At 41.1% G+C, this 26,884-nt stretch overlaps 1 protein-coding gene and 1 pseudogene across 4 annotated transcripts in view; both read left to right on the top strand.

Annotated features, from left to right (window-relative positions):
- The window catches only part of LOC132366923 (contactin-associated protein-like 3), a 164,108-nt gene that overhangs the window by 114,999 nt on the left and 22,225 nt on the right, over positions 1-26,884 (top strand). For 2 of the 4 annotated variants that reach the window (XR_009503605.1, XM_059924372.1), the window contains exon 4: positions 2,121-2,314. Coding sequence is in view for 3 of the 4 variants with exons in the window: in XM_059924372.1 (XP_059780355.1) it covers positions 2,121-2,314 (194 nt within the window). In the remaining variant the exon portion in view is untranslated. Of the gene's footprint in view, positions 1-2,120; positions 2,315-3,365; positions 3,524-24,545; positions 25,164-26,884 lie in introns of those variants that run through there. The other 2 variants (XM_059924373.1, XM_059924374.1) reach the window with 2 other exon arrangements.
- LOC132367711 (nocturnin-like) lies at positions 3,584-5,317 on the top strand (annotated as a pseudogene).

Genomic DNA, 26,884 nt, shown 5'->3' with positions numbered 1-26,884 from the left:
AGTACATTCTTTACAACCTTGATACTAAGAATACAGGACATTTAGCAGTTTCGCAGAGATTGAAACTGATTCATATAAAACTTCAAATGTAGAACCTTTAAGTTAAAGTGATCAGCTAAAAGCCAACACCTAATTTCTGCCTTCTTTTGGCAATTATTATAAAATTACAGGCAGTTGCAGAGTAATGTTACTTGGGACTGTTAGTTAACCCTCAGCTAGAACCCAGAAGGACTTATCATTCATCAAACATTAGAAGGGACCTTTGCACAAATCAGTAGAAGTAGCAAGAAGGTGTTGGGTGGTGATCAATCTTGTTATTAAAGACAAAGAAAGACTGAAAACTATCACAGGTTGGAAGACACTAAGGAGACAAGGTGACTAAATGCAATGTGGGGTTCTGGAACAGAAAAAGGGAGTTAGTTAGTGGAAAAACTGGAGACATCAAAAGAAAGTTTGTCGTTTTGTTACCATTGTACCAGTGTTAATAGCTTAGTTTTGATCAAAATACCATGGTGATGTCAGATATTAACATTAGGACACACTGAGTAAAAAGTAGACAGGAACTCCCTATCCCATCTTTGCAACTCGTTTGTAAATCTGAAATTATTTCAAAATAAAAAGTTTCATAATGCATTACAGAACAGCCAGAGTTGTGGCATGTTTAAGATGTGGATCAAAGGAAAAGACATTGTGCTTGTGGTTGAGAGGAAATTTTGGAATTTTGGAATAAAGATTGCAGGAAATGAGGAAATCTTAGAAAGAATTTGAGTTTTAAAGAATTTGTAAGCTTTAAATTTTGCTAAGAGTTATACACGTAGTGCCGTTAGCGGAGGACATAGTGAAGCAACAGATGTGCCCACTTGCTAGTTTCACCTCCACACCCTGATGTAAGCGCTCCACTTCCATTTTCCTTTGAGCTGTCTTGTAACCATGTCACACACCTCCTGACATGTACTTGGTCGTAACAGCTTTTGTAAACAGGACATGGATGTTAATAATAGCCCCTAATAAAAAAGATAATAAATGTTGTCTAAAGTGTCAGACCTTATTATGAGAGCCTCAAATTAGATGTCAGGACAATGGGGAAAATTGTTTTTAAAGCTAGTTTTTTTGTGTTAGGGACTGTTTACATGACACTGTGTTTTCTAGACATGGATAATTAGCAAAATATCAGTTCCAGAATGCATTTCAAACCTGTTTCCCAATTTTTATATTGCATAATAATTTAAATTCAGAAAATTTAATATGACATCTAAATCTAAATTCAAAACTCATGTTTCTGTTAAACTAGAAGAACAAAATATATCAATCATACATTCACAGGTATCCCTAATTCTTCGGTGTCTCACAGGCACTGGAGAAAACAAAGCACAGTAATTTCCACTCTGCGCCTATTGTCTTGAATACCTGAGAAACTCCTCCCCATTCACTTCCTCTGGGTTCTCGCTCACCCTCCTTGCTGACTTTTTAGAACTCTCCCTCCCTGCACAGAAATCACTTTCACCTCCACCCCTCCCATATTGCATTTCAAATTGTTCTTTGAAATGTCTGCTTCTCCTATGAGTCTGTAAGCACCATGAGTGTAGGGCTATGCCATAGCCATCTTTGTTATCCCAACATTCCACATTGTACTTCCTCATGCTGGGAATCCACAATTAAGGTTTTCTAGCTTTATTTTCCAACAAAGGAAAGTTTGTTATTTTCCAACAAAGGAAAGTTTGCCCTTTGTTTATGTCCAGCAAAGGGCAAGTCATGCATTGAAGCCAGTAACGACACTAGTTCCAAGCACTGATGTAATGGCATGGTGTTTAGTTGTCCACCTATTACATTAAGCAATTTCACTTAGCGGGACACCCCAATACCAGAGAGTCAGGGGTTATGAACTAAGAAACAAAACAATTAATATAGGCTTCATCCATTTACATTTAACCTGTGTTTTTATTTTGTGTTTGTGTGTGTGTATGTGAGTGTGTTTGTATAATTCTGGGGCATTATATAACGCAGAATTTGAAACTATGATTTTCATAAATCTTATTTATGACCCCATTCTTACAGGTTAATATAGATTTCAAAGATTTCTCTGTCTTTACCGGTTTTCTTCTTTTTATTCCCACAAAAAGGAGCTGGTGGCTGGTCTCCCCTTGGGTCAAATAAATACCAGTGGCTGCAGATTGACCTTGGAGAAAGAATGGAGGTCACAGCTGTGGCCACCCAGGGAGGATACGGGAGCTCCGACTGGGTGACCAGCTACCTCCTGATGTTCAGCGATGGCGGGAGGAACTGGAAGCAATATCGACGAGAGGAAAGCATCTGGGTATGTGCTTTATTGAAAAGCAGTCTGTCGGAGTATGAATTATGCCAGTTACTGCATGTTGCTGCCCATCTGTCAGATCAAGTATAGAACCAGAGCCTCCTAAGTTACTTGAAAATGTTTCCACTGAATGTAAGCCACATGTGACGTTCCAGAATACACCGTCCATGGCTAATTTATGAAATAAGTAAAACAATTTTATAATGTAGCGAAATATTGAAAATGTCTTCCCATTCTTCCTTTAAATAGTGTGAAGTCTAAGGAATAAATAAGTCACATACGACTGATTTTATTTTTGTTTGATAACAAACACAATAGTTTATATTGCCTCAGCATTTTTAAATAAAGCGAATTCATTTTCTCTGTGCCCTCTGATAAACTGAAATTTCTGAAAGACCCTGAACATGTAAAAATAGATGTAATGGAGAGTCTCTCTGTGGAGGACTTGTTGAGGGATATGTTGAGTTCCTGCTCCAACAGGAACTTGGGCACCATGTGGCCCCTTGTAATTTATGGACAATAGATCCCTAGGATTCTTTGGAATCATAACTATTTTACATCAGTGACATAGTTTCTACTTCCGATTACATATCCATGCTTCTTTTAGAAGAATTAAATTTTGTTTGCTTAACTTTTTGAATATTAAAATTTATGTAATTTATTCTATATTTAGCATTTCATATCTTTAAATCACAGTCTGCTGTGAATGAGAAGCTCTAAAAGTAGAGTGTTGTAAAGGTCTGCAGCAGGTTTGCAATTGGCTGATGGGGTGTGGCCTGAAGAAGATTCATCAGGTGGAGAAGAAATTACTTTTTTCTTCTTCTTAAAAATATAATTTAGATGGTTGCCAAGAGCCAGGGGAAGGGAGTAATGGACTGTAAGTGTTTTAATGGAGACAAAGTTTCAGTTTGAGAAGATGAAAAAGTTCTTGAGATGGAAGGTGGTGATGTTTGCACAACAATGTGAATGTTAATGTCCAGAACTGTACACTTAAAAGTGGCTAAAATGCTAAACTTTTTGTTATGTATATCTTACCACAATAAAAAATACACAGTAGTCTTCGCGTCGCAGCAGCCGCAGCATCAGCCGCTCAGTCTCGGGCTCGCCTGCCCAGCACCTTCTCCCGGGCCGCGGCGGGAAGAGAAGGAGCCCGGGAGCCTCCGCTCGGACGCTCCAGACAGTCTGCTCGACTCGCCCGCCTCGGCGAGGCTCGCGGGTGGGTTGGGCGCGCCAGGGGCCGCGGCGGCGGCGGCGGCGGCGGCGGCGGCCGGCATGTATCAGAGCCCGCGGCGGCTCTGCTCCGCCCTGCTGCAGAGGGACGCGCCCGGCCTGCGCCGCCCGCCCGGCCCGCCGCCGCGCCGCCGCTCGCCCGCGCCCGCCGCCGCCCCGCGCCTTGCTTCCCCCCGGCTCCTGGCGGCGGCCTCGGCGGCCCGCGGCGTCGCGAGGTTGTGCTCCCGAACGGCACGAGCAGGCTCTACAGCGCTCTCACCAAGACCCTCGACGGCAGCCCCGCCGCCCGGCACCGGGAGTATCTGGTGGCGCCCGACCCGGAACAGCTGGAGCCCATTGACCCTAAAGAGCTCCTTGAGGAGTGCAGGGCCGTCCTGCACACTCGGCCTCCCCGCTTCCAGAGGGGTTTCGTGGATCTGAGGGCCGACGGCCCCAGTAGTAGCCACGCGCCTATCCGGGTCATGCAGTGGAACATCCTCGCCCAAGCTCTTGGAGAAGGCAAAGACAACTTTGTACAGTGCCCTCTTGAAGCACTCAAGTGGGAAGAGAGGAAATGTCTCATCCTGGAAGAAATCCTAGCCTACCAGCCCGACATACTATGCCTGCAAGAGGTGGACCACTACTTTGACACCTTCCGCCCCCTCCTCGGTAGACTGGGCTATCAGGGCACGTTTTTCCCCAAGCCCTGGTCACCTTATCTGGACATGGAACACAACAACGGACCAGATGGCTGTGCCTTGTTTTTTCTCCAAAACCGATTCAAGCTCGTCAACAGTGCCAACATCAGGCTGACGGCCATGACGTTGAAAACCAACCAGGTGGCCATTGCCCAGACCCTAGAGTGCAAGGAGTCCAGCCGGCAGTTCTGCATCGCCATCACCCACCTGAAGGCTCGCACGGGCTGGGAGCGATTTCGATCAGCTCAAGGCTGTGACCTTCTCCAGAACCTGCAGAACATCACCCAGGGAGCCAAGATTCCCCTTATCGTTTGTGGGGACTTCAACGCAGAGCCGACAGAGGAGGTCTACAGACACTTCGCGTCCTCCAGCCTCAACCTGAACAGCGCCTACAAGCTGCTGAGCGCGGACGGGCAGTCGGAACCTCCGTACACGACCTGGAAGATCCGGACCTCGGGCGAGAGCCGGCACACTCTGGATTATATCTGGTATTCCAAGCATGCGCTCAGCGTGAGGTCAGCCCTGGCTCTGCTCACCGAGGAACAGATTGGACCCAACCGACTACCGTCCTTCAATTACCCTTCAGACCACCTGTCCCTAGTGTGTGACTTTAGCTTTAACGAGGAACCTTGATGGACATTTATATAAATGCTTGTCTGTGTCTCTTTAGTCACAAGTCTTAACCAGGGACGTTTCAGGAAGCTGAAATAAGATAAGAGGTTGACTGAGGAAGGCTCCCCAGTTCCTCTCACTTCACTTTCCATGTTTCCAGCATGCCCTTGGGGAAGGAACCCCATTTGCTCACAAACCTTTTCCATTAAAACCTACAGCGAAAAAGGTGTTTGCACTCCAGTTTCGGTTTGTATTGTTTTCTTTCCCTTAGCATTAATAATTACATTTTGATCATTTAAGGGCATTATCCTTGGCTTTGTTTGGAAGCTTTTTTAGTTTGAGGATCCTGTATTAAAATAGAGTTGCTCGAGTCCCCTGTAATTAACAAGTATGCAGGAACAATTTCTCTAGACAACATTTCAAGTTATTTATTTGTGGTTTTTTAAAAATATCAACAAGTTATGCATGGCAATATTTATTTTTTTTTATATCTTTGTGTAAAATTAAGTAAATAAATTATAGCATTATGAACATTTAAAAACCATGCAAAACATAAGTTATAGAGTAATTTATAGTCATCTTCTTAAAGCGTTAAAGATGTTCTTACTTGGGGTCTAATAAAATAGTAGTGTACAAAGGAACTGTTTAGGCTGGAGGGGTTTTTGTTTGCTATTTAAGTGGAAATATCAGTTCTCCTTGATACATTCTTCACAAATCCTTGCTGTGCCTCCGTGTCCCCCATTATTATGTTTCTTGAAGAAATTCCATTTCTGGTTTTCCATCGGAATGCTATCGGTGTACATTTGCGGTCACTCAAAAGTGTCATTATATGTATTGAATATGCTTTGCACAATAGGTTGTTTAGGAGCTGATATGTGGCAGTGGCTAAGTCAGTGGGACCTTCTTTTCAGAGATGGGAAACTATTTCTAGCCTGTTAATGAGGCTGTCCTTGAGATTTACTAAAATAGCCAGGTGACTGGTTTAAAACAACTAGAAAGCAGAATATAGAGTTAGAAAGATAACCTGGAATTCTCTTCCCTCAGAAATAAAAGTGGTAAAGATAACAGGTGAAACCCCTTCCTAACAAAAAATCCCCAAAAATAGCCCATTGGTAATAAATGGATAGATATTTTACCCCTGAGTTGTAAATATTTAAGATCAATAAATAAATGGTCTTTTAAAGCTAAAAAAAAAAAAAAAATACACAGTGTATCTTCCATTTAATTTAGGCTAAGAATGTTGTAGAACTTAAGAAATTTTTTTTCTTAATTGTCAGAGTAAGAAGAAAATTGTCAGCTAAAAAGCCGTTATGTCTTAGCACATAGCTTATCTATAAAAGTAACAGGCAACAAAATGATAATATTCGTTGTGTAACAAACTGCCCTCATTTGAATTTCCTTAGAACTCTGTAACTTATTATAACTTAATAGATTGTGGTCTACTTAATTTCTTTTTTCTTTTTTTTCTTTTTTACTTTTTTTTTTTTTTTTTTTTTACTTAATTTCTTATCCCTGGAGCTTTTATTAGTTAGTCAATAAATGTTGATGCAAATTGAATCAAGAAAAACTAGTTAGTTGTCTAATACTAGATAAAAGAACAAAGTGGGAAGGGCTATGTGAGTGTTTTTAGGGCTGGCTGACCTAAGGTTTCCAAACAAGTAATTGCCATGTGTATGATCCGAAGCAGATATTAATGTTGTGCTTATTCTAAGAACACCAAGTCCAAAGCAGGGTTAAGGTCAATATTGCTTAAGTGAGTTAAAGCTTAATGAAACATCTACTTACATAGAGAACTTTTGTTCAAAATTAAATATTATTTTTCAAAATTAGTTAACTAATAGTTAATGCCTACTTATTCTTCATTGTATTAATTAAGGTTCATATTTTCGCCCCGCTCCAATCCCATTTGATTGAGCAACTCTAACAATTCTTGTCTTTAGTTAAGCAGGTTGGAGAGGAATCATATGTAAGCATCACCCTCTGCTGATTTCTTTAAAGGTCAGGCACCCTTGGGGAAGTAGGGTCAAGAATATAGTGGCATTATTAACCCTAGATCATGCAGGTGAGGACAGAAGTGGACCCCTCAATCCTATCCATCCTATCACACAATAAACATGGGTAAAGTGGCCTGCCTTACACTCCTGCTGAGCTTGCATCCCTCCCTGTGTCCCCAGCACTTCATGGTGCCTGGGGCCGAGCACGTTGGTAAATGTTTGCTGAATTAAAACGAATGAGTGGAATCTACGTTCTGGCAGGATGCCTTCCTTAGCTCCCTGCTCTGTGCTTCTCTGTAGCCCTTGGTCTCAACTTAGTGATCCTTGAAGCTCCAGTGGAGGTGTTTCTCCTCTCTTACATTTTGAGCTCCTTTAGGAAAAGGGCTCATCCTCACATCTTCTGCGTGCACCACCGTGGGTTAAGTGAATTCATCTCCTAATCTGGGCCCGACTGTACACAACTGGCATTGACAGCAGTAAATCACACTAGTTGATGATTCTGACATTATACTCACAGTTCCTTTAAAAAGATTGGGCTGGTTTGGCTGCTTTCCAGACCTCTCACAAAATGTCAGCTGCTCTTAAAAATCAACCATACACTTTACCAGAGGTTCTACCCCTTCTTCACGTGGTTGTTTTAGATATGAATTGCTGATGTTAACTTGAGAATGAATTTAAGATTTTAAAAAATGTCCTTGAGATATTATACTCTTCATTAGTGAAAGTAATATGTTTATTATTCATGGTGCCATTTACTTAATTTCCTATCACTGCTTTAACACATTTTCATGGATTTAGTGACCTAATACAAGACAGAGTTATTATGTCATAGTTCTGTAGGTCTAAAGTACAGTAGACCTGGCTGGGTTCTCTGCTTAAGGCATTTTTCCTGGAGGCTCTGGGGAAGACTTGTCCTTCAAGGTGTCTGGAGATTCCCAGAACCTTCCCCAGGTTCCATGATTTGCTGGGAGGATTCACAGGACCAGTGTGTAGTCATACAGCTATGATTTAGCAGAGTGAAAGGACACAGAGCAAAATGAGCAAAGGAAGAGGGTGCTTGGGGTGAAGCGCAGAGGAAATCAGGCGCAGGTTTCTAGAGTCCTCTCCCAGGGAAGTCATACGGGACTAGCTTAATCGCCCAGCAGTGAGTTATAGAAACCCACATGGAATATTACCAACCAGCTGAGCTCATGTACTGGGGGCTGGTCATGTAGGCACCCTCTGCCTTGCGTGTAACAAAATCCCAGGCTCCCAGAAGGAAGGCAGGTACTGAGTATGAACCACAGTGTTTGAGCAAACATTAGGCACAGTAAGCCACCTTTCTCATTAGAGTCTTGGGAATGGGCCAGCCTTGCAAGCAGGCCTTTCAGAGGGCAGCAGTCAGGACTGCCCTCCTGATGCTTCTGCATACACACTCACTCACTTCCTTGTGGGTGTAGGACTGAGACACTGATCTCCTGTAGGTTGCCAGCTGGGGGCTGGTCTTTGCTCCTAGAGGTTTCCCACATCCCTTATGCTTTCTGTGTGGCCTGTTCTTGCAGCAAGGGGTCAAGTCCCTTTCATCTTTAAATCGCTCTTTGTTCTTGTTCTCCTTCTGCTGCACCTCTCTGATTTCCTCTTCTTCTAGCTGGAGAAAGTCCTCTACTTTAAGGGCTCATGTGGTTAGACTGGATCGACTTGGGTAATCCAGGACAGTCTTCCTAACCATAATCCCATCTGCAGAGTCCCTTTTGCCATGCAAAGTAACATATTCACAGTTCCTTTCTTTAGGGCCTGGACATCTTTGAGGCCTTTCTGCCCACCCCACTGTATTTATACATCTCTGATTTTTTTTTTCTTTCTGCATTTGGTATCCTTTCCTAGCAAACACATTTCTCATTGGATCTGAAGATGTTTTCCAGAGTCATATGAAGTCATGTTGCAGGGGTATCTGAGCACCTGCTCGCAGTTGGTGTGTCACAGGTGTCCCCCCTGAGAGGCTGTTGCCCCGCCATCACTAGTGTAGCTCTCACCCACAGCAGTGTCCCCAGCTTGTGGCCTCGCTGATGTAACCTTGACCCCCAGCAAGAAAGACTGTGTATTGGCTTTCTTCTCAGGAAGCCTCCTTCTACTTTTATAAGAAAGTCCAAATCAAGCACTCCTTCTCTGGCCTTAAAAGTTTTGTGGATGTTCTCCCTGTCATAATTTTTTTAAGTGACTTTTCTTGTTCTTCTGGGTCTATCTGCTGTCTGTGCTAACTCTGTCCGCTAATACATGTTAACTCTTTCCAAATTCTGAAAACTCTGAGAAAAAGGTCTATCCTAACTCCTTACTGAAAATGGACATGAGATGATAATAAGACAGAAGATCTTTACTTATGTTACTTTGGGCAAGTTGTCCATATGCTTTGCCACATGTCTGCCATGGAATATTAATTAATATGTGAAATGCAATGTATACCTCTCTAAATCCTCAAAATTATGAAATTGAGACATGGCTGGCCACAAAGTCTTTGACTAAGGGATTTGAGGACTGCAGGTCCAGTTATTGAAGGTTAGTTATCCAAATTGACTTTCTTAAAAAAAGAAATTATGTTCTTCACTGGTGATATGTTCCACTTTAATATTTTTTCTTAATGAGTGACTGCTTCCATGGCTGAACTGGATTTCTATGTGAAAATAACCAAAAAAATTAAACAAATACTCAGATCTGTGAAATACATTCCAAAAGGGTTTTATTTAAATGGAAATATAGGCATGTGTCTTACATGACAGAAAAGGCCTCACCATCTCTCACCAAGGGATGCACTACATCTCAGGACATACAAACTCTTTTGATGTGCAGAGTAAATGTCCTCACTTGAAATGTAGTGGAAGAAGTATCACTGAACAAGTTTAGAAGGGGTGCATTTCCTATACGATGTGAACAATCATGGTTTATATCGGTCATTTAGTAAACCAGGTGGCTTGACCAAGCTTGGTGCTAAACGTCCATAGGACTTAGAAGATGAGTTTGCAGCTTCAGCCCAACTAAATCAGGAAGTGGCCAGAGTCTTAGGACGCTGAGGATCATAGAACAGCATTGCAGTGAGCAGTGCAGCAGATCAGTGGTCACTGACAGAGCTCACTAATGTTGATTTTCTACTGTTTCCCTGAGAATATGTCAGCCAACACTTACATCAATCTACTGTGACTCTTAGATTCATTACAAGAATTTTGTGGGGCAGCCCTTGCGAACCAGGATTCTTACCTGCAAGCTAATGTGAGCTCTGAGCTCCCTGGGAGCCTCTGGACCGGGCTGGGGAGAGGTGTGGGCGCCAACCACTGTCCTGCTCTGAGTCTGGGTCTGTGAGCATCCTTGGTGGGCAGGAGAGGTCTGTGAGTGGGCAGCCTAGAGCGCTGGCAGTATTCTAGAGGGGTGTTGGGGCAGCTCCATCACCACCCTCCTGGGCACCTATTTGGTCTTCTTGGGACCCTCTAGCAAGCCTTGTCCTTCCCAGACCACCTGCCTGCCCTGACTCTGTCTCTTCTCCCTCCCCGTTCCAGTTGTTTGGGAACAATGGGCTGACTCAGTGAGAGCCAGGCCAATACCCACCTCTCCTCTCGGGAGACCGTGCCTAATGGTGTCCACTGCAATGGTGTCCTCTGTTGAGGCTTATCTGGCCCAGGGACCACTGGGTCCCTATTGGACATGGGGACCTTTCCTCCTGCAATTCCTGGGTGTTTTTTCTTCTATTTTATCAATACTTTGTCTTCATTCTCAGCTCCTTACTATTTCTCCCTCTTCTCCTCTATCCTTCTATTCTTTCCTTATCTATTTTTTCACCTTTCATTAAATACTTTTCTCCTTATTTCTCTCTTCTCTCTCCATTTTCCCCTATATCCCTCTTCTATCTGTATTGCTACAAATTCTAGAAAATCAACTTGAATCAGTCTAGGTAATTTGGGAATCCGACCACACGGAGAAGGGGAGGATTTAGCTGGGTCTCTGGAATGGCTGTAACTAAGAGGCAGCCCTGCCCTGTGCCTTCTGTGGATTAGCTTCTGGCATTCATTTTCCTCTATTGGTTCAAAAATCTGAGGAAATGCTCGGACTTACTTGGCTCTGGCTGAGGGGAGTCTCAGATCTCACCACCTGTGAAGAGCTGATCTGATCAGGACGGCTCCCAGGCCACCCTACACTTAGCACCGAAGCCCCTGGATTGGGGGGTGGGGCCATGTAAAGACTTGATGTCCACCCTAATGGGGGCACTTAGAAGGGAGGGATGCTGGGAGGGCCATATTATCAAATTTCCTGTTCTTTGTCTCTCTCTCTCTTTCACTCTCTCTCCATGACCTTTTGCTTTCTTTTCTATTTCTCTGCTTTCCTCTTCTTATACATCTTATCTTTCTACTCCTCGCCTTCCTTTTTTCTCTATGAATTGAAGGACCTAGATTGCTATGAGTCCTGCTACTCAACATGTAACCTACGGACCAGCAGCATCACCTGGGATCTTGATACAAATATGGAATCTCAGCCCCCACCCCAACCTATTGAATAGAATCTGCATTTTAACAAGATGAGCAGGGGATTCCAGTACAAGCTAGATTGTGAGAAGCACTGACTGGGATGAACCAAGTCCCATCTGTGGGGGAAATTGTTTTGCCCCTTAACTATCCTCCAGCTGCCTGGATCAGAGGAGACTGTGCCGCCTGCTCTAGGATGCAGCTTATCCCACGCACGTGTTAGCCTGAACAGGTGATGCTCTCTGTAACAGGGCCTCAGGAAGCTTGCTCCAGTGCCCTCTGACTGCAAGACACCCTCTTTCTCCCTGATAGTCACCAACCTAGGGGGGCGGAGCCCAGGTACTTTCTCATTGTTATCAGTGAATAACAATCAAGTGGTTAAAGTTAGTCCTATCTTTGAGAACTATAATATTTCCTGAATCGCTATACTCTGCATTCATTAGGAGTTTATTCTTCATATTAAAAACTCATCAGAACTCTAATTCAGAAGTTATATCCTTTATGAATTTAAGATGGAAATTGTTCTTCAAAATGCATTGAATTCAACTTAGAATTTAAGTGCATTTTTCTTCCTATGCAGGCCCTTTGTGTGAAAAAGGCATTCTTCTAGGAAAGGACTGGCAAAATATATTTGAGAAAAATAAGAAAAGAAATTACTTGAAAGAAACATAAGTTCTAGTATAAATAATTCTATTTAATAGGTAGCAGTAGGTCCTTAAATGAATATAAAATAGACATAGCAAATCGTTTGAACCTTTGTTCTTCTTTAGATCATTTCCAACCTAGAACACCAAGTAGACTAATTAATAAGGCTAATTAATATTGTATTGAAAGATTCACAACAGTCTCACAGTGCTCTAAGGGAGCAACAAAGGTGACCCCGAATTTGCAGGGCAGAAAAAAGACACGGAAATACATGGGGGTTGGGAAGGGGACTGTTTGTTATACCTGCACCACTTCATTTATTTAAGAGAAAGAGCTGATGCACATATGGCAAAATATTTACCTTGTTAAAATAAATCTAGATTATCAGTACATGCATATCTGTTTTGGGGGGATGTTTGAAATATTGCATAATCAAATTACTAAAGAATATTGGATTCAGGTTTAAAAGAATTACGTTTACTTGGTATAAATAGAAAGATCATATGACTGTGTAGTTTCAGAATAAAGAGGGATAAGAACAGTGTCAAATCATAATAAGAAAAACTGGACTCAGATAAGGAGGGTTTGTATGTAAGGAAGCAGACACTCTGCTAAGTGTGAAGCTCTATTGGTAGAAGGAGCAGAAATTCTCTTGACAGAGATTCCTGGTAATTCAGTCATTTAAATATATGTTGGTTTATTTCAGGTCTAGGTTAATACATTTATTGCTAATGAGTTGATGACTCAACAGAGCCAAGCCCCACATCAGGTAGGAGGTTGCAAAGAAGGGTCCATCCTACCACATCAGGTAAGAGGTTGCAAAGAAGGGTCTGCAGAGTGTGCCTTGGCTGTCTGAGGCTTGTGCCAGCTCCAGGCTTGCCGATTTCAAGTTTGGCTCTGAGACTGGGTGGTTTTGGGCAGAATAGGAGCAGCATTTCTATGATTCTGTATCGATCTCTTCCATGTACTTGGCCTTGTCAGGGACACGGCCCTCTCCTTCCTAACCATTCACCTCATTACGTCAAGCGCATTGATCCCCGAGGCAGTGACTTTGTACCATGGACAGTCTTGTTGGTTGCACTTACCATTGTGGACCACAGTTGAATTTTCTGTACATGTCTCCCCCTTCTGGGCTCTGAGAGCCATTAGGTCAGGGATTAATCTACTCAGAGGGCCAGGCCTATTACAGATTCTCAATAAGGAGTTGTTAGATTGAGTTAAGGAAAAGTTGCTGTTCTCAAACAGACCTCAACCCAGATGGTTAGTTAAGTTAAAACTTAGCCAACTGTGTGATGCTGCTTGTGTGATGGGAGCCTTTCGGTGCCAAGCCTAAGTGTAACAAGAGGCTTAACGCTTCTTTCCCACAAAGTTGTACAAGGACGATGCCCTACTGAACCTGAGAGAGAGGTGGTTCCATTTGCCCTTCATTGCAGGTCTCAGTGACAATAGAGATAAAAGCTGGATTTGGTCTGTCGAAAACTCTCAGAGCAGCTGAAAAGGTTGAGGCAGAGAAGTGAATGAGACACCTGAGGTGCTACCACAAAGTAGCCAATGGGTCCCTGGAAACCCAGGATCCAGTAACAACTGCCTCTTGCCAGGGCCAGCTGCATTCGGTGGGTGTGGAGCGTCCTTCCTTCCATTTGTCGATTACAATCCTTCCCAACTTGAAAACCTTCACTCAAATCCCTTTTACTCTGTACTAAAATTGTGTAGACACGCCCTTCTTTTTCTACTCCTAGGATTGTTCATTTTTATTTCTCAAGTATTACTTTTCTTTTGCCATATTTATTCACCTCGTGCTTATTTCACATCAATTCTGGCATCAGGGACTACAGCTTGTTTATCCCGATATCCTTTGTACCTACTTTATTGCTTTGCAAAAGTAACGATTTTGCTCATTTGAATTGCCAGGTGTTATCAGGTTGGGAGGGAGGGGTGTGGTGGTGAGTAGAATTTTAAATATGCAGCAGGATAAATAGCAACTCTTGAGACATCTTACAAATTACAGTTTTACTTTTCCTGGAATGAAGTAGTTCCAGAAGTGGTGTTACTAGAGATATATGGAAATTAGGATATATTTTATGAAAAAGGTAAATCTTAAACAGTAATATGAACAGAGTATGGCAGAGTTGTGGGGGAAATAGCTTTAGAAGTAGACTTTTTTATTCATTTGGGAGATGGCAAAAGTATTGTTTTTGATCAAGAAAAGTAAATGATGGAAAAAGTGAATTTTTACCAAAAAAGGTGCTCCGGCAGCAGACTCATTGAAAGGAAGTGCTGCAGAGCCAAGTTTTGGGAAGGTGGAAGGCAGGACAGCCCAGGGAGCATCTCACCAGGCTTTCATGGAAATTCTTCCTCGTGACTGCAGTTCTGGCAGCTTAGCTTCATAGGATGTTGTACTAATAGTGGGTCTCATAGGGAACGACAGTCAAAGTCTACAAATTCTACAATTTGCACACATAATGTAAATGTACAGAAGGCACAGATATGGTATGTACTTCAGGCTATTCATGGGTGATTTCCTGGGTCTGTTGTTTTGACATAAAAGACTCAAGTGGTTTGGTACCAAACTAATTGGGATCTTGAGAAAATGGCCCACAGCAGAGGTGGAGTGTTTAGAGCACTGCTGTGTTCACAGCCCTTGATAACTCCTATGGTTTCTGCACTCTGCAGTCCTATGCCACTTAACACTTAGAACAATTTTCTGCCTTTGATGCAGACCACATTTTATATATTTGTATAGACAAAAGCAATGATGAAAGTTTAAAATTTTGCAAAACAGGAAGACAGGCTTTGAGTACTTTTTTTAATATTAATATCACAGTCTCAAAACTCTGAGATGTTGAGAATTTCTGATCAGCAAACCTCAAACTTTCAGAGTGGCTAAGATTAGGGCAGCAGTTGAGAAGCTGGATGCTGTTCAAGCATGTTTAAGGGTCTCAGACAGAGAGAAATATTGGTTTAGACCAGGGGCCAGCCAACTTTCTCTATAAAGGGACAGATAATAAATAGTTTTGGTTTTGTAGACCATGCAGTCTCTGTTGTGACTGCTCAACTCTGCTGTCGTGTGAAAGTAGCCAGAAGCAATATGTAAATGAACGAGTGTGGCAGTGTTCCAATAAAACTTTATTTAAAAAGCCACACAGCCAGCTGGTTCTGGCTTTAGGTTGCTTACCCCTGGTCTAGTCCACTTTGTATCTATTTAAGGTATGATGTATGGATTCAGTATGAAGAAATGAAAATTACAACATCAGTGTGACACAATGTAACCTCTCCCACTTGAACTCCACAAAACCTTTGCTAATACTCTCGCTTAGGACAGTCCTTTTCAAACTGTGTCCTAGAAAAACTTTCTTTTCATTTTAAATGTATGCATGTAATTTGATGTCTTTCAGAATAAGATATAGATAGTATACATCTGATCTATGATATTGTTACATAGCATTTAGCATAAAACTAAGGTTAAAAAGAGAATCAATTTAAAGAAAACTATTAAACCAATAAGAAGTGTTATACTGAGTACTTAGTGAGTGCCTGACACTGCTTCATGCGCTTTATACATATTTACTAAACACGTCCTCACAACAGCCCTCTTATGCCCTGTTTACAGAAAAGGACACTGAGGCATGAAAAGTTCAAGTTCACTATCCTCAAATCACAGAACTAGTTAGTGATGTAACAAGGGTTTGAACCCTAGCTGTCTGGCTGCAGGGCCCACACTCAAACCACCTTAGCACAGTACAGAGGATTCATGTTGGAGGTGAATAAAGTGATGATACAGGATGGGGATCCTCTTCCTCAGGGCGTGGGAAGCAAGCACTCTCAGACAGTGCTGGTAGGAGCATAAAATGGCATAAGCTGGGGATATGCCCAAAGCATATACCCAAAGCGGGATCTTGAAGAGATGTTTGTACACCCATGTTCATCACAGCATTATGCATGTCCTTGGAGGACAATTTCTATAAACTTAAGTGCTCAAAAGCACCCGCTATTTAGAGCGCTGAAGATGACAGCCCAAAAGGAGTAATGCTTTTAAGTCCTGTCAATATATCGTCTACACCAAATAACAATTCCACTTCTAGGAGTTAGTCCCACAGGAACACTCAGAGGTGCGCAGAAAGTGCCTGTAAGAAAACTAAGTGCATTGTTTACAGTCAAGATCCAGTTTTCTGTCAATAGGTGAACACAAGGAAATTACGATACTCCATTTTATGGAATAATATAGTACTATATGGAATTCATTCCTTTGAAAACAATGAGGTTATTTAATTAATTGATCTGTTTATTTATTTGAGGTAACGCTGGTTTAAAACATTATATAAGTTTCATGTGTACAAGATTATCAAATGCATTTATTCATAATGAGATTTAAGAAACATTTTTTTTTTACAGCTAGGAAAAGGGATGTATTTATTGTGCTTCCATTAGAAATTTCCAAGATGAACATATACGTATATGTGCATGTAAATATATATAGACTATTTCTGGAAGCATACAAGATAAATTATTGATAGTATTTCTCATTCTGGGTAAAGATATGCCATGAGTACGCGATGAATGGTATTTTTAAACTACATGCGTATATTGCTGTTCAATTCAATACCAGGTTTTGAAAGGATTAGAGGAAAGAAAGCAAAGGAAATACAAAATAGTTTTTTAATTGTGGTAAAAAAAACATAACATTAAATTTACCATCCTTACCATTTTTAAGTGTACGGTTCAGTGGTGTTAAGTATATTCACCTTGTTGTGGAATAGATCTCTAGATCTTTCTCATCTTGTAAAGCAAACTTAAACCCACTAAACACAAATTTCCCTCCCCATCCCCTCAGCCCTTGGCAACCATCTCTCTACTCTCTGTTTCAATGATTTTGACTACCTTAGATACTTCATATTAGTGAAATCATACAGTATTTGTCCTTTCGTGATGGTTTATTTCAAGTAGCATAATGTCCTTGAGTATCCATATTATAGCACAGGACAGAATTTCCTTCTTTTTAGGGCTGCATAATATTCTATTGTATGTATATCCCAGATTTTGTTTATCAGTTGCTATGGTCTGAATGTTTGTATCCCACCAGAATTCATACGTTGAAATCCTAACCCCTTAAGGTGATAGTATTAGTAGGTAGGGGGTTTTGGGAAGTGACTAAGTCTTCCACTAAGAAAGGGCTTAGTGACTCATAAAGAGGCTCCAGAGAGATCCCTACCTGATTCCAACATGAGAGAATGCAACAAAAGTCTGAGACCCAGTGCTTCCCTGGTGGCGCAGTGGATGAGAGTCTGCCTGCCAATGCAGGAGACACGGGTTCGAGCCCTGGTCTGGGAAGATCCCACATGCCGCGGAGCGACTAGGCCCGTGAGCCACAATTGCTGAGCCTGCGCGTCTGGAGCCTGTGCTCCGCAACAAGAGAGGCCACGATAGTGAGAGGCCCGCGCACCGTGATGAAGAGTGGCCCCAATTGCCGCAACTAGAGAAAGCCCTGGCACAGAAACGAAGACCCAACACAGCCATAAATAAATAAATAAATTAAATTAAATTAAATTAAAAAAAAAAAAAAGTCTGAGACCCAGAAGAGGGCCCTCACCCAAACTTACTGGCACCCTGACCTCAGACTGTCAGCCTCTAGAACTGTGAGCAATAAGTTTCTATTGTTTGTAAACCACCCAGTCTGTGGTATTTTGTTGTATCAACTTGAATGGACTAAGAGATCTATTCATCCATCTACGGGCAGTTGGCTTGTTTGCGCCTGTTGGCTATTGTGAATAATGCTGTGATAAACATGGGTATACAAATATCCCTTCAAGATCCAGATTTCAGTTGTTTTGGACATATACCCGGCAGAGGAATTGCTGGAGCTTATTATGCTAATTCTATTTTTACTTTTTTCGAGGAACCTTCATATTGTTTTTTATAGTGGCTGCACCATTTTGCATTTCCACAAGGGTTCCAGTTTCTCTGCATCCTCCCCTAAATAGTGTTTTTATTTGGTTCCCTTACCCACTGAAATAGCCTCAAGATATGTGGGGAGATGCAATCCACATGGACCCTGAGTGCTTGTGTGCTCTTTCTAGATAGGCTAAGCGTGAAGGCTCTAGCTGCATTTTATCCAGGCCATTCTCAGGGTGTGCTAGAGAAACAGCAGTCCTGAGAGATGAGAGGCCAGCCTCCCCCAGGCAAGGAGCAGGTCTGCATCTTCTCATTACAAGAGCAGTGAATCCCCCGAGCGTGGTGCTTGATCCTCTAAGGCAGCCCACTGCCTGCAGCATCATCCGTCCTGGACCCTTTGCATTACCTGTAGCACATAGGGAGGTTCATGGGAAACCGAGGCAGTATTCACTAAGCCGTGTCTCTGCCACGTGAACAGCTTCCAAAATGGTGCCATTTCTCAGATGTCTTTCTGGATGACCATGAACTATACGACGCTCAGTCTCTCTGTGCTGGTGTTTGGAATGCTTTCAGTTATCGTCTTTTCTCTTTCATGGTGCTTTTGTGCTGATCTTGTTTCCCAGATTATACACTCGACCTAAATTATGTCAAATATAAGATCTGTGTACTAACTGTTAGAAGTCAAACCATTTATATGGCCTTTTTATTAAACATGAAAAATATAAAAATATGCTCATTACTTACTTGAGATTTTCAGCTCAAATTGGGATTTAGACTTAAGTTTCCTTCATGTAAGTAGATTCTAAGTCATTTCCAGAGTGAATATATTCCTAATACAGGCTTTTAGATGATATAGATAAGAGTAAGTACTATTTCAACTTAAGAAAAACCTTTTTGGGTGACTTTCTTCTTTTTTAAAAATTAATTTTATTGAAATAGAGTTGATTTACAATGTTGTGTTCATTTCTGCCATGCAGCAAAGTGATTCAGTTATGTATATATACACATTCTTTTTCATATTCTTTTCCATTATGTTTTATCACAGGATATTGAATATAGTTCCCTGTGCTATACAGTAGGACCTTGTTGTCTATCCATTCTATATATAACAGTTTGCATCTGCTAATCCCAAACTCCCAATCCATCTCTCCCCCACCCCTCCTCACTCTTGGCAACTTCAAGTCTGTTCTCTATGTCTGTGAGTCTGTTTCTGTATCCTAGATAAATTCATTTGTGTTGTATTTTAGATTCCACATAGAAGTGATAGCATCTGATATTTCTTTTTCTCTATCTGACTTACTTCACTTAATATGATAATCTCTAGGTCCATCTGTGTTGCTGCAAATGGCATTATTTCATGCTTTTTATGGCTGAGTAGTATTCCATTGCATATGTGTACCACGTCTTCTTTATCCATTCATCTGTCGATAGACATTTAGGTTGTTTGCATGTCTTGACTATTGTAAATAGTGCTGTAATGAACATTGGGCTGCATGTATCTTTTCTAATTATAGTTTTCTCTTGATATATGCCCAGGAGGGGGATTGCAGGATCATATGGCAACTCTATTTTTAGTTTTTTGAGGAACCTGCATACTGTTTTCCAGAGTGGCTGCACCAGTTTACATTCCCAGCAACAGCGTAGGAGGGTTCCCTTTTCTCCATACCCTCTCCAGAATTTGTTATTTGTAGACTTTTTAATGATGGCCATTCTGACTGGTGTGAGGTGGTACCTCATTGTAGTTTTGATTTGCATTTCTCTAACAATTAGCAGTGTTGAACATCTTTTCATGTGCATGTTGGCCATTTGTTTGTCTTCTTTGGAGAAATGTCTATTTAGGTTTTCTGCCCATTTTTCAATTGGGTTTTGTTGTTGTTGTTGTTATTGAGTTGTATGAGCTGTTTGTATATTTTGGAAATCAAGCCCTTGTTGGTTGCATCATTTGCAAATATTTTGTCCCAGTCCGTATGTTGTCTTTTCATTTTGTTTATAGTTTCCTTTACTGTACAAAAGCTTGTATGTTTGATTAGGTCCCATTTGTTTATTTTTGCTTTTATTTCTATTGCCTTGGGACACTGACCTAAGAAAACATTGGTACTATTTACGTCAGAGATTGTTTTGCCTATGTTCTCTTCTAAGAGTTTTATGGTGAGGTGGCTTTCTTCTGGCATATATCAGGGTAAGCTAGGGCTTCCCTGGTGGCGCAGTGGTTGAGAATCTGCCTGCCAATGCAGGGGACACGGGTTCGAGCCCTGGTCTGGGAGGATCCCACATGCTGCGGAGCAACTGGGCCCGTGAGCCACAACTACTGAGCCTGTGCGTCTGGAGCCTGTGCTCCGTGATGGTGAGAGGCCCACGCACCGCGATGAAGAGTGGCCCCAGCTCACCGCAGCTGGAGAGAGCCCTCGCACAGAAACAAAGACCCAACACAGCCAAAAATAAATAAATAAATTTATTTTTTAAAAAAAGGATAAAATCAATCAGTTCAATTTTAAAAAAATAAAATAAAATAAATAAAAGGATAAGCTGTCTCTGAGATTATATTACATTGGTTTGGATGCATGGACAGGAGTGCATCTGTCTGCCATGCACCCTAAATACCTATAGGGTGAGCTCCGGACCTGAAGCACATGACTCATCTTCCAGTCATTTTCCCAATTACCCTGTGGTATGCTTGAAAACCGCTGCTTATTTTATTGGCATACTCTACCTTTCACTTTGTCCTTGAGGAGGGATCAGTTAAGAGCTAAGGAAGAGCAGTTTTGAAGAAGAGTCGAAGGTCAGGGCATTTTTCTAGAAGGAGCTGTGCATAAGAAAGAAGAAGGGCAGGTGGTGGAAATACCAGAACTTAGCCTCACACTACAGCTATGGCCAAGGGAGAGAAGTTCAAAATAAATAATGTTTGATGTGCATTAGACAAATGAAGTTTATTTGGATTTGAACTCCTGCCTTCTCTTTTGTGTTTTTTAATGTTCTTAATCATTCAACCTGAATGGCTTATCTTCCTCTCAGAGCTTTGAACATTTTAATGATTCAGTATCCTTCTTTTTTAGAAGAGAGAGAAGAGAAAAATCCCTTGAGCAGTGGAAAGAGATCCCTGGGGAGCTCTTGTGTATGCTGCAGCAAATGCTTTATTAGCTAAAGTTCCCACTGATGGAAAACTCAGACATAGGAAAAGCTCCTACATATTGGAAGAAAATTTGAGAGTTACCAAAAAATATCGTCAGAATGGAATGCAAAATTACTGTGGCAACACTTTTTCATCCATATATACCCAAGTAATAATAAGTGAAATGGTCAGTGAATTACATCGCCAATAAGTTTTCTATCCTTAGATTAAATAAATAATAAATACATGAGTCACTTATTAAAGGAACCTGACAGTGATATCTAGGGTCTTTTGAAAACCCTCCCCTGTCAAACAGTACAGGGCACCTTTAAACTGAAAGGAATTAAATCTCTCCCTGTATGAGTTCCTAGGGCTGCTGTAACAAAGTACTGGAAATTGAGGGACTTAAAACAACAGAAATTTATTCTCTCATAATTCTGGAGGCTGGAAGTCCAAAATCAGTGTCTTGGCAGGGCATGGGCAGGGCAAGGGTCTCGGGAGAATCTCTTCCAGGTCATTCTCTTAGTTTATGATGTTGTCAGTAATTCTTGGAGTTCTTTGGCTTGTAGATCATCACTCCAATCTCTGCCTCCACTGTCATGGGGTGTTCTCCCTCTGTGTCTTTATTTCATCTTCCCTCTGTGCATGTCTCTTCTCTTCTTGTAAGGACCCAGGTCATATTGGATTAGGGTCCACTGTCATGACCTCATCTTAACTTGATGACTTCTGCAAAGACCAGATTTCCAAATAAGTTCACATTCACAGGTTCCGGAGTAAGAACTCCAATATATCTCAACGTGAACATGACAGTGGCCTGGAAGGACAGAGGTGGCTATAGTCAAACGATGCATATCGTAAAGGAAAAGAGGCACTTTCTCATTTTGTTTGTTGTGCCCACTTTTTGTAAGGGAAGAAGAAGATTAATCTGGAATTGATGCGAAATTGATAAGAAATGCTCTGGACACCATGGCAAATGGAATGTGAGAAAATGAGCAAACAACACCCCTGAGTACTACAAGGAGTGGCATCTAGAAAGGGAGGCTGGAGTTTGTGTCAAGGTGAAGAACCGTGGTTGGTGTCTGACATTTACTGAGTGTTTATTGTGAGCCAGGCATGGTGTTAAGCATTTCAGGTGCATCATATCATTTAATCTTTCTCCATGAGTGTCTTCATTTTCCAGACGAAGAAACTGAGGCTCCGAGTTACACAATGGTCAATTTCTGTGTTACTCTGGAATATTCTAAGGGATGATTGAAGTAGCCCTTTATTTTCCTGTTTATTATTATGATTAATTACGTGCAGTGAGATAGATTCCCAGAGCACACAGAAGAAAGAGAGGATGAGAGGGAGGAAGACTTTACAACGCAATCGTGTTCTTGGTGGGGCAGAGGCAAGTCTGGGTCACCTTAGGGCTGGGTTTAGGAGGTGAGGGTGCATCCAAGGGCAGTGGTCAGAAAAGACCTGGAGAACTGCTGACCTCAGGATCCTGAATGGACACCTATGTGCTGTGGTTTTGCTGTTGTCCCAGCCCAGGCTGTGGCTCTGTTCTTAGGGATCTGCCATCTTTGCTCAAGGTTCCACATAGAAACAAAGATGCTGGATTGTTTGGTGCCTTTGTGAATTCTGTCTCCCTACTGGGAGTGAGATGTAGAATAGACACAGATGTTCCTGCCAGGTTTGGAAGCCAGCGATGAGGAGTTCAGCGTTGGACAAAACGCATTCCCTGCTTCATAAAGGGGTGTGGACTTGCTCAGCTCAGGACCTGGGGCGTCTTGGTTCAGGGAAATGAGAGACAGAGCAGTTCCAGGCCAGGCTTTGCTTTTCTGCCCTCTTATCTGGACACAACCTCTCTGAGCATCAGTTTTTCCTGAGTCTTTGTCCTTTACTGGTCCTTTCCTCAGTCATAGGAAGCCCTCAAGATGCATCAAGATGTATATTATTCCCTAAATCAATCTGAACCCAATGCTTGGTCCTCAAGAACTACCTTAGGCCAGGAATCAACCAGGGAAGGGGAGGAAGGATGAAAGGAGGATGCAGGGGAGAGGTGCACAGGTAACGGTCCTAGCTCAGCTGTCACCTGCAGAACAGAAGCAAGTGGCCTTGATTGTTCACACCTCACTTTACCTGCCTCCAGATTGGAGCCTGAAGAGCTTGACTGGATTCACTTCTCTCTATTAGAAAGTTGTTAGGTCATTTTCAAATTTCATTTTAATTTATTTTCTCATTTACACTTACTTTGGTTTTGCTTTCTGCTTTTTTCTCCTGATTTTGGCTTTATTACTTTCAAGTAACACTTTTCTTTCAATCACCATTTTCTTCTTCTTAATGCCAGTTTACGTTGTTTGCTAAGGGCTGCTTTTGTTACCTTCACTCCTGTTTTGTCTATTTGACATCCCCCTGAGATGATCTGTTTACCGCACTGTGTTCCCCAAGAAACAGTGGGGAAGTTGCCTAACAGACAATCTCCTGGGAGACTTTCCGCTACCCGTTTTCAGTGGGAAGCAGTTTCAGTCAGAACTGGCTCGCTCATCATAGCTGGGTAATATAAGCATCCGAATCACAGGGGGTGGGAGCACGTGGCCTCTCGGCGTTTATCTTGATTGAATCATGGGTGTGTAACTTTCCGTCGTTCAGCTCTTGATTTGTATTAATGATTCAGAGTTCATTACCTTAAGATAAAAAAGGTGTTCCTGCTGGCAAGAGCTAGATAAGATTGTGGGCAATTTGAGACTCTCACTGTGTGAAGTTGATGATGACTATATTCCCTGGTAAGAACTGAGAAATTCTGTCCTGTCCTGCCACCGCGTGACACCAAACAAGGTACAGTCGCAATGGGCTTTGTGTCACTGACATGAAATTGAGGGTGGGCGTGGTGGCACCCACCCAGAGTGCCCAGGAAATCTGCAGCAGTGGCTGGGACGAGTAGCATTTCCCAGTACCACAGGGAGTTCATAGGCAGGAAACTTTCTGTTTCTCATTGTATCAGTCTGGGTCTCATTGCTAACATTTCACCTAAATGAAAATGCACTTTTACTTTGTTTAAATTTTTTTTGTGGTAAAATATACATAACATATAATTTACCCTTTTAAGTATTTTAAGTGGCATTAAGTACACTCACATTGTTGTGTCACTATCACCCCACTATTCATCTTCAGAATTTTTTTGAGAGGTAAAACAACTAATATTTACTGTGTATATTTTTTATACAATTTTTAAAGGTTACACTCCATTTTCAGTGATTACAAACTATTGGCTATATTCTTCGTGTCGTACAATGCGTCCTTGCAGCCTCTCTTACACCCAATAGCTTGTACCTCCCACTCCCCACCCTTTTTTTGCCCCCCTCCCCCCGGTAACCACTAGTTTGTTCTCTATATCTGTGAGTCTGCTTCTTTTTTGTTATATTCACTAGTTTGTTATAGGTTTTAGATTCCACGTGTAAGTAATATCATACAGTGTTTGTCTTTCTCTGTCTGACTTCTTTCATTCAGCACAATGCCCTCCAAGTGCATCCATCAGAACTTCTTTCATCGTCCCAAACTGAAACTTGCTACCCATTAAAAACTAACTCCCCATTTCCTTTCTTTCTCCAGGCGCTGGCAATCACCATTTTACTGGCTTTAGAAATTTGAATAGATACATCATATAAGTGGAATCATATAATTTTTGTTCTTTTGTAACTAGCTTATTTCACTTAATGTTTTCAAGGGTCATCCATTCTGTGGCATGTGTCAGAATTTCCTTCATTTTAAGGCTGAATAATATTCCACTGTATGTATATCCCAGATTTTTTTAATCCATTCATCTGTTGGTAGATGTTTGGATTGTTTCCACCTTTTGGCTATGGTGGATAATGTTGCTGTGAACATGAGTGTACAGATGTCTCCTTGAGACCCTTCTTTCAACTTTTTTAGATATATACCCAGAAGTGAAATTGCTGGATCATATGGTAATTCTATTTTTAATTTTTTGAAGAACTGCCATAACGGTCTTGCAAGTGGCTGCACTGTTTTACATTCCTACCAGCAGTGCACGAAGTTTCCTATATATCCTTGCCGACACATCTTATTTTCCATTAAAAAAAAAAAAATAGCCAATCTAAAGGGAGTGAAGTAGTATCTTACTATGGTTTTGATTTGTATTTCCCTAACAAACATCTTTTTCTGTGCTTATTGGGCATTTGTGTATCTTCTTTAGATAAATGTTTATTGCAGTACTTTGTGCATTTTAAAATCAGATTGATTTTTTTGTTGTTGAGATGTACAAGGTTCTTTATATATTCTGGATATGAACCCCTTATCATATATATGATTTGCAAATATTTTCTGTTGTTCCATTGGTTGCCTTTTTCACTCTGTTGATAATGTTCTTTGATGTATCCAAGTTTTAAATTCTGTTGTTATGTTTTGATATTTCTTCTTTTTCCATGTAAGCATTTATAGCTATATGTTATATTGTTATCTATTTTGGCTTATGTTGTCTGTACTTTTGGTTTCATATCCAAGAAATCATTGCCAAATCCAATGTGATGAAATTTTTATACTGTGTTTTCTTCTAAGTGTTTTATAGTTTTAGGTCTTATGTTTAGGACTTTGATCCATTTTGAGTTAATTTTTGTATATGGTGTAAGGTAAGGGTCCAATTTTATTCCTTTACATGTGAATATCCAATTTTCCCAGCACCAATTGTTGAAAAGACTGTCCTTTCTGAATACATGGTACCCTTGTTGAAAATGATTTGTAGATCACTTTGTGAAACATTGACATCTTAAAAATATTGTTTTCTAATCCATGAACACAGAATGGTTTTCCATTTATTTGTGTCCTTAATTTCTTTTAGCAATGTTTTGTAGTTTTCAGAGTACAAGTCTTTTGCCTCCTTGACTAAGCTTATTCCAAAGTATTTTATTTTTTTTGATAATGTTGTAAATGGAATTGCTTTCTTCATTTTATGTTTGGATTGTTACTTACTAGTGTATTGAATTGCAACTGATTTTTGTGTATTGATTTTGTATCCCGAAACATTGTTCCCTGATTAGTTCTAACAATTTTGGGGGGTGGTGGTGGATCTTTAGGGTTTTCTACATATAAAATCATGTTGTCTGCAGAGATAATTTTACTTCTTACTTCACAATTTGGATGTCTTTCATGCCTAATTTCTCTGGCTAGGACTTCCAGTATTATGTTGAACAGAAGTGACAAAATCTAGCATCCTTGTCTTGTTCCTGATCTTAGAGGAAAAGCTTTCACCCTTCACCAAAAATTATCATGTTCAGCGTGGGTTTTTCATATATGGCTTTTTATTATGTGGAGGTAGTTTCTTCTATTCTTAGTCTCTTGAGTGCTTTTATCATGTAAGTGTGCTGACTTTTGTCAAGTGCTCTTTCTGTATCAGTTGAGATGATCCTGTGCTTTTCCCCTTCATTTCATTAATACTGTATATGACATTGCTGGTTTTCTATATATTGAACCACCCTTGCATTCCAGAAATAAATCCCACTTGGTCATGGTGCATAATCCTTTTAATATGCTGCTAAATTTGATTTACCAGTATTTTGTTGAGGATTTTTGCATCATTGTTTATAAGGCATGTTGGTCTACAGTTGTCTTTTCTTGTAGTGTCTATGTGGCTTTGGTATCAGAGAAATGCTGGCCTCAGAATGAGTTAGAGAGTGGTCCTTTTCCTTTAAGTTTTGGAAGAGTTTGAGAGGATTGGTGTTGGTTCTTCTTAGTTCTTCTAAATATTTGGTAGAATTCATCCATGAAGTCATCTGGTCCAAGGCTTTTCTTTGCCAGGAAACTTTTGGTTACCAATTAAATCTCCTTACTAGGTCTATTCAAATTTTCTGTTTCTTTTTGATTTAGTTTTGGTAAGTTATGTGTTTCTGGGAATTCATCCATTTCACCTGGATTATCCAGTTTTTTAGTGTACA

The sequence above is a fragment of the Balaenoptera ricei genome, chromosome 6, assembly GCF_028023285.1.
Source record: "Balaenoptera ricei isolate mBalRic1 chromosome 6, mBalRic1.hap2, whole genome shotgun sequence".
NCBI classification, from domain to species: Eukaryota; Metazoa; Chordata; class Mammalia; order Artiodactyla; family Balaenopteridae; genus Balaenoptera; species Balaenoptera ricei.
The sequence above is the reverse complement of the archived record's forward strand: the minus strand, read 5'-3'. Positions and strand labels throughout refer to the sequence as shown.